Source organism: Oncorhynchus gorbuscha, linkage group LG13 (genome assembly GCF_021184085.1).
Source record: "Oncorhynchus gorbuscha isolate QuinsamMale2020 ecotype Even-year linkage group LG13, OgorEven_v1.0, whole genome shotgun sequence".
Lineage (NCBI taxonomy): Eukaryota > Metazoa > Chordata > Actinopteri > Salmoniformes > Salmonidae > Oncorhynchus > Oncorhynchus gorbuscha.
The window spans coordinates 69,319,550-69,327,688 of NC_060185.1; the positions used below are offsets into that span (position 1 = coordinate 69,319,550).

The 8,139-nt window shown below is 47.6% G+C and overlaps 1 protein-coding gene across 1 annotated transcript in view; it reads left to right on the forward strand.

Annotated features, from left to right (window-relative positions):
- The window catches only part of clcf1 (cardiotrophin-like cytokine factor 1), a 13,451-nt gene extending 5,690 nt beyond the window's left edge, over nucleotides 1-7,761 (forward strand). The window contains exons 2-3 of the mRNA XM_046296778.1: nucleotides 5,881-6,041; nucleotides 6,359-7,761. Of these exons, the coding sequence (XP_046152734.1) occupies nucleotides 5,881-6,041; nucleotides 6,359-7,714 (1,517 nt within the window). The 3' untranslated portion in view covers nucleotides 7,715-7,761. The remainder of the gene's footprint in view (nucleotides 1-5,880; nucleotides 6,042-6,358) is intronic.
- The last annotated feature ends 378 nt before the right edge of the window (nucleotides 7,762-8,139 follow it).

Below are 8,139 nucleotides of genomic sequence, written 5' to 3' on the forward strand. Positions count from 1 at the left end.
TGTGTGTGTGTGTGTGTGTGTGTGTGTGTGTGTGTGTGTGTGTGTGTGTGCATATGCTCAAGCACATGTAAGTGTGTTTCAAAAGATTGGCACATTGGTCCTTGTGTGTGTGCATATGTGCGTGTGTGTGTGCATGTATGTGTGTGTGTTGAGTTAGTGAAGGAATGCACATTTGATTGAGTACATAAATCTGTGCTCTAACTGTACACAGGCACACAACATCAACCCTGACCCTGACCCCCCCCCCCGCCTATACGCATGTTACTGTCCAGCCAGGGTACCAGTGAGTGTGCACAAAGCTGCCTTACTTTATGGTGAAATATCCTAGTGGTTAGAGCGTTGGACTAGTAACCGGAAGGTTGCAAGTTCATATCCCTGAGCTAACAAGGTGCATACAGTGCCTTGCGAAAGTATTCGGCCCCCTTGAACTTTGCAGCCAAGAGGCCCATGATCACTCTGGATGAACTGCAGAGATCTACAGCTGAGGTGGGAGACTCTGTCCATAGGACAACAATCAGTCGTATATTGCACAAATCTGGCCTTTATGGAAGAGTGGCAAGAAGAAAGCCATTTCTTAAAGATATCCATAAAAAGTGTAGTTTAAAGTTTGCCACAAGCCACCTGGGAGACACACCAAACATGTGGAAGAAGGTGTTCTGGTCAGATGAAACCAAAATGGAACTTTTTGGCAACAATGCAAAATGTTATGTTTGGCGTAAAAGCAACACAGCCCATCACCCTGAACACACCATCCCCACTGTCAAACATGGTGGTGGCAGCATCATGGTTTCGGCCTGCTTTTCTTCAGCAGGGACAGGGAAGATGGTTAAAATTGATGGGAAGATGGATGGAGCCAAATACAGGACCATTCTGGAAGAAAACCTGATGGAGTCTGCAAAAGACCTGAGACTGGGACGGAGATTTGTCTTCCAACAACACAATGATCCAAAACATCAAGCAAAATCTACAATAGAATGGTTCAAAAATAAACATATCCAGGTGTTAGAATGGCCAAGTCAAAGTCCAGACCTGAATCCAATCGAGAATCTGTTGAATGAACTGGAAACTGCTGTTCACAAATGCTCTCCATCCAACCTCACTGAGCTTGAGCTGTTTTGCAAGGAGGAATGGGGAAAAAATTCGGTCTCTCGATGTGCAAAACTGATAGAGACATACCCCAAGCGACTTACAGCTGTAATCGCAGCAAAAGGTGGCGCTACAAAGTATTAACTTAAGGGGGCTGAATAATTTTGCACGCCCAATTTTTCAGTTTTCGATTTGTTAAAAAAGTTTGAAATATCCAATAAATGTCGTTCCACTTCATGATTGTGTCCCACTTGTTGTTGATTCTTCACAAAAAAATACAGTTTTATATCTTTATGTTTGAAGCCTGAAATGTGGCAAAAGGTCGCAAAGTTCAAGGGGGCCGAATACTTTCGCAAGGCACTGTATCTGTCGTTCTGCTCCTGAACAGGTAGTTAACCCACTGTTCCTAGGCCGTCTTTGAAAATAAGAATTTGTTCTTAAATGACTTGCCTAGTTAAATAAAGGTAAAAAATAAATACAATTATGTGCAACGTGGAGTGCCTGGACAGTTTATAATGTGTAGGTAGTGCCCTTAGCCGTGGTATATTGGCCAAATCCCTGAGGTGCCCCATTGCTATTATAAACTGGTTACCAATGTAATTAGAACAGTAAAAATAATTGTTTTGTCATACCCAGGGTATACGGTCTCATATACCACGGCTTTCAGCCAATCAGCATTCTGGACTCGAACCACCCAGTTTATAATGTAGAATGTAGCACCGCTTCCAATCCAAGTGCCAATGCCGTTTAGCAAACTCCGAGCAGGGTTATGGTCAGATGACATGAAAATAGAGTTCTTTAGCCACGCACACGAGTGGTGGGTTTGTCATTGAAAAACAGAAGCATATACAGAATAATAGCTCATACCCACTGTAAAATATGGTGGTGGATTGTTGATGTTATGGGGCTATTAAGCTTCCACTGGTCCTGGGGCCCTTGTTAAGGTCAACTGCATCATCAACTTTAAGAAATATATTTTAGCCCAAAACCTGGCTCCCTCAGCTAGGAGGTGGAAACTTGGACGCAAGGGGATCTTCCATCAAGACAACAACCCCAAACACAAAATACACAAATAAATGGTTAATTGACCACAAAATCAACAGTCTCCAGACTTGAAACCATTGAAAACTTGTGGTTTGAATTGAAGACGGCAGTCCATAAGCAGAGATCAAGGATCTGTAAAAATTCTGTGTGGAGAAATGGTCTAAGACCCTTCCCAATGTGTTTTCCGACCCCCACCCCCCCCCCAAAAAAGGCTCATTGTCAATATCCTCGCAAGGTGAGGCTGCTGGAGTACTGAAAACAGGCTGCCAGTCACTTACAACCTTATCTTTTTTACATTTGTTTTATTAGTTAAATAAAATAGTCTCTGAGCAACTCTATTAGTATAAAATAAAAACCCCACTTAGCATACAATATAGCTCTGTGTTTATATGATTTATTTTACAGTCTTTTTTTGCTCATCTTTATCAAGGGTGCCAATCATTTTGGACATGACGGTAGCTGATAGCAAGTCTTCTGCAGTCTGTAGGATCTGTACCCCAGCCCTGAGACCAGCCTGTGCCCTGACATTAAACTTTGAACCCTAACCCCAATGTTCAACCTTGACTGACCACAGACTCTTAACCTCAAATCAAGCACCATGAACATTGTCCTGCAGCTGGCAGCCATAACATTGTGCAAAGTTTGACATTTACATCTGCAATCAAACCATAGATTAAAATAGATAATCAAACATGGTTTAGAGAATGGAGAACTGTGTGTATAGGCACACACACACATATGCAGGCACACACACACACACACACACATGCAGGCACACACACACACAGGTCACGGGGAACCTCTGTTGTAATGTGATCATGCCTGTGAGAATGTTCTGGCTTCAACCTGGCCTGTGGAGTTTGTTCTTAGTGCCAGGTACTGCTCCCTGCTCCCTGCTCAGAAGACCGAGGGTTTGGGCTTTACGTTATCGTAACATTTACCGTTCACAGTAAAACTGTCTCATTCTACAGAAGAGGCTTGTGCATCAAAACGGCATTCTGCCAGAGTGCGTTGTGTTTTGCATTAAAACACATGCAATGTGAAGTGTCCCAGGTGTGTGTTAGGAGGTTACCTAGATTAGTTACCGTTCTCTGCAGGATTCTTCAATGTTCCAAGGGAGAGTTGTTGAGCTGTTGCCATTCGTTCTAAATATTAAGGTGTGTCGGGCATTGAGCTTTTGTGATTGAAAGGAGTTGACATGTTTTTGCTGTAACTGTTAAACTGATTCAGATGAAAGGTGTTGAGGTGTGTTAAGGAGTAATATGTTGAAAGTGATGACGTTGAGAAATGGGTTCTATAGTGGACAAAGTCCTGACATGTTTGGTTAGTCCTGAGCAGAACAAGGTGTCTGCATAAATGTTTGTGAGTTGTTCAAGAGCTCCACTTAAGTCTTTCACTCCCTGGGGGCAAACTGATGGAGGGAAGAATGAGGGAGTGATAGAGACAGAGAGAGAGCACTAATCGGGGTTAATAAGCTGCTGTTATTTTGGCCTGGGGCGAAAAACGGAACACTTCTAAAGACGAGAAGAAAGAGAGAGGGGGTAAAGGAGGAGAAGGAGAGGGGGTAAAGGAGGAGAAAGAGGGGGTAAAGGAGGAGAAGGAGAGGGGGGTAAGGAGGAGAAGGAGAGGGGGAAAGGAGGAGAAGGAGAGGGGTAAAGGAGGAGGAAGGGGGGAGAAGGAGGAGAAGGAGAGGGGGAGTAAAAAGGAGGAGAAGGAGAGGGGGTAAAGGAGGAGAAGGGGGGTAAAGGAGGAGAAGGGGGGTAAAGGAGGAGAAGGAGAGGGGGGTAAAGGAGGAGAAGGAGAGGGGGGTAAGGGGGGGAAGGAGGGGGGGTAAAGGAGGAGAGGAGAGGGGGTAAAGGAGGAGAAGGAGAGGGGGGTAAAGGAGGAGAAGGAGAGGGGGGGGTAAAGGAGGAGGAGGAGAAGGAGAGGGGGTAAAGGAGGAGGAAGAGGGGGGTAAAGGAGGAGAAGGGGGGTTAAAGGAGGAGGGGGGTAAAGGAGGAGAAGGAGAGGGGGTAAAGGAGGAGAAGGAGAGGGGGGGGTAAAGGAGGAGAAGGAGAGGGGGGTAAAGGAGGAGAAGGAGAGGGGGAGAGGGGGTAAAGGAGGAGAAGGAGAGGGGGAGGTAAAGGACGAGAAGGAGAGGGGGGTAAGGAGGAGAAGGAGAGGGGGGTAAAGGAGGAGAAGGAGAGGGGGGTAAAGGAGGAGAAGGAGGGGGGGGTAAGGAGGAGGAAGGAGAGGGGGGTAAAGGAGGAGGAAAGGAGGAGAAGGGGGGTAAAGGAGGAGAGGGGGGGGGGTAAAGGAGGAGGAGGAGAAGAAATGGGGAAAACAATCAACAACCTGAAAACTTTCTACAAATAGATGGAGGGACTGAAAGGAAGAGAGGAAATGAGAAACAGAGGGATATTGCAGGAGTAAGAAAGACAGGAGATAATAAGTGGAGGAGGAGTTGAAAGAGAGAAAGGAGATAGATGGATTGGATAGAGAGAGAAAGAAGGGGATGGATGGATGGGGGAACAGAGAGGTGGTCACATCCTGTACAGAACATATTTCACACCTGGTGAACAGCAACATGTTTAAAACTCATAATTACACAGACCCTTGGCCTGTCTGCCTGTCAGTCTGGAAGACCGAGAGAGACCGGGACCATGAATACAAGCGAGGTGGAGGAATGGAAAAGAGAGAGAATATAGTGAGGATGAAACAGTTCTTGGAAAGCAAAGGGCAAAGGAGAATAGGAGAGAGATAACAGATGTGTGTGTGTGTGGCAACAAGATGGAGAAAGGGGGGAGAGAGAGATTAAAGGATGCATAAAAGGAGAGCATTTGAGAAGTTATGACAGCTGAGTCCTGGGGGACAGACAGACAGGGGAAAAGGATTTTCTGTGTGTTCTGTGTCTCTCATTGGCCTCATTGGACAGGGAAGTGGATAGGCACTGAGCTCTCTACCATTGACATAGATCATTTGGCCTTAAAAGGGTCACCTCCAATTTAACACACACACACACACACACACAACGTATGCATGCACTCATGTAAACAGGGACACACGCTTAACCTTAAACACACACATGCACACCAATGTATCCACACCGATGTACAGCATTTCAAATACAAACAACAAAATCATGCACGTATATGTATGCCAATTTACAAGCACTCACATACCAACATAAACACAAGCAAATTAAAGCAAATAAGAGACAAAGTTATGCATTCAAAACAAACGCACACAAATAAACATGTTGATGACAATAAAGTAAGCCAGATATATACCTCTGCTGTGTGTGTGTGTGTGTGTGTGTGTGTGTGTGTGTGTGTGTGTGTGTGTGTGTGTGTGTGTGTGTGTGTGTGTGTGTGTGTGTGTGTGTGTGTGTGTGTGTGTGTGTGTGTGTGTGTGTGTGTGTGTGTGTGTGTGTGTGTGTGAGGGCCTGCCTGCGTAACATGCATGCTTGTATGTGTGTGTGTGCGTGCATGTGAGTGTTAGCGTGTGTGAGGAGTGGATTGAACAGTGAGACCATTCGTCTGACTCTTTGAAGCTTTGAGTGACGTTTTATTTGAGACCAAAGGAAACATTTGACAGCCAGAACCTCCAGGATTGGATTGAAACCGAAAGGTTTTATTGCCAGTTAGATTACTTAGATTTGCCAATATATTCAAACAAAACCATCACCATAGAGACAAAGAAATAAACAGCCTTGTGTAGTTTTAATCTTCAACAAATACTGATCTTTCCTTTGATTGCTTTCTCCCCCAGTCCATCACATCCAGCTCACACTGCTATTGTCTGCAGCCGTAGCATCGGTCCAGGTCCCAGAGCCCTACCTCAGCCTGTCTAATGAGAGAACTTCGATTGAGAGGACGTATGAGCTGACCAAGTACCTGGAGCATCAGCTGAGAGAGATAAAGGACACCTATGTGAGCACTGTACTGTTATATAGATGCTGTGTTGAAGCACTTATGTTGGAGCATGTCAATGTGTCTTTCCACAAGTGTTTGAATTCATCACATATTTGAGAAGCCTGGATCCATTCTGTTTCTGCTCCAGCCAACCCGTTGGTCTTTGCTCTGGGGAGTTTGCTAACACAGAAACAGACTGGCACCCAGGCTTGTGTCTGAACATAGTTAATCCATGTCTGATTGCACATGTTGGATTAAATATTCCTTCTCTCCCCCTCACTTCCTCTTTCCATACTCTGCTCTTCCTCCATCTCCTCCCCTCTTCCCTCCCTTAGCTATCCTACCTGGGCCCTCCTTTCAGTGATCCAGACTTCTCCCCTCCACGGCCCAACAGCACGACCCTGTCCCTGCCCAGCGCCGCCACCCGTCTGGAGTTGTGGCGGGGATTGGAGAACCGTGCCAGGCTGACCCAGAACCATAGGGCTTACTCTGTCTTGCTGGGAGCGGTGAGGGAGCTGGCCCGCTCCACCCTCTGTCCCTACCTCCAGAGCTCCCTGCTGCACTTCTCTACAGGCCTGGACAGTCTGTTGGGGTCTATATCAAGCCTCATGAACACTCAGGGGTATGCTCTGCCTCCTGCTGGGATCGAGGCACAGTACCTGCAGAGAGACACAGGGGGCGACAGAGAGGCAATGGGACGCAGACCATCTCCACTGATGAGTCAGGGTCTCTATAAGGCAGGGGCGGAGGTGGGGCTAATGAGGCATCCTCTTGGTGATCAGAGGGGTGCTGGGACCATAAGAGGGGCAGTGAGAGGAGAAAAGGAGGAGAGCACCAGGAGAGAAATTACAGGGAGAAAGAGGGAGAGAGAGAAAGATAGAGGGAGGGGGAGGGAGGGTAGGAGAGCAGAGTTAACTAGGCCTGTGGTTAGGAGCGTGGGGTTGAGGCAGGAGGAAAGAGGGGAGCGCGGGAGGAAAGGGAGGAAGAGAGAGGCAGAATATTGGGAGGGGGCCACTGAAGACAGGGAAGAGGAGGAAGAGTTGGAGAGAAAGGGAGGGCAGGACAGAAGGGGGAGGAGGCTGCTGAGTGTTTCAGAGGAAGGAGAGAGAACAGTTAAGCAGGGTCCACTGGACTCTGACGCCAGAGTCACTCTGTCCTTTTCAGACAGACAAACCTTCCCCCAACAACAACTCCTAAACAACAATAACAACAACAACAACCTCTACAGCTACAACTTCAACTATCACCCCCAAAATAAGGACAGAGCCGGGGGGGATTCAGAAAACAGGGCGACAGAGGAGGAACAATACATCATCCGAGAGTCTGCATCCCTCCTCTCCTCCTCTTCATCCTTCCATCCCCAGCGCCGATCCCCTCGCTCCTTATTCTCCCCCTCTCTCCACCCCCCCCTCTCACCCCTCTCCCTCTTCTACCCGTTTGGCACAGGGCCAGGGGAGGGACACACCCTGTTGTCAGAACCAGTTCCCCTGTCATTGAGGAGGGGTCCCTCCTTGCTGCCGCCCCCTCCCCTGCCACCTCTTCTGTCCTCCTCCCCTCTGCTGGCGGTGCAGCCGGCGCTGAACGACTTCTCCAGAAAGGTTGAGGGCTTCTGGGTACTGAGGGAACTGCAGAGCTGGCTGTGGCGCTCCGCCAAGGACTTCAACCGCCTCAAGAAGAGACTCCGAGTCTGACAGACTGATAGAGGAGGGAGGACACACACACACACTCTCTCTCTCTCTCTCTCTCTCTCTCTCTCTCTCTCTCTCTCTCTCTCTCTCTCTCTCTCTCTCTCTCTCTCTCTCTCTCTCTCTCTCTCTCTCTCTCTCACACACACACACAGTCTGAGAAACTGAGAGAACACACACAGAGACATACTCACACATAGAACCTGAGAGTGGGCACAAACACACACACATTTTCACACAGACAGTGTTGGAATACCTACCTAGCACTGAACCACAGAAAAGTGGCTTTCTGGCCTGCCATCAGCCTGAGCACACATTGGGACGTCCGGGGATGGGAAATAATCAATTGTCTGTCTTTCAGTCTGTGGACAATATCAGCACTGTCACCAATGACATGACATCATGACATAGCAGGTCATTGATCTGCCGTT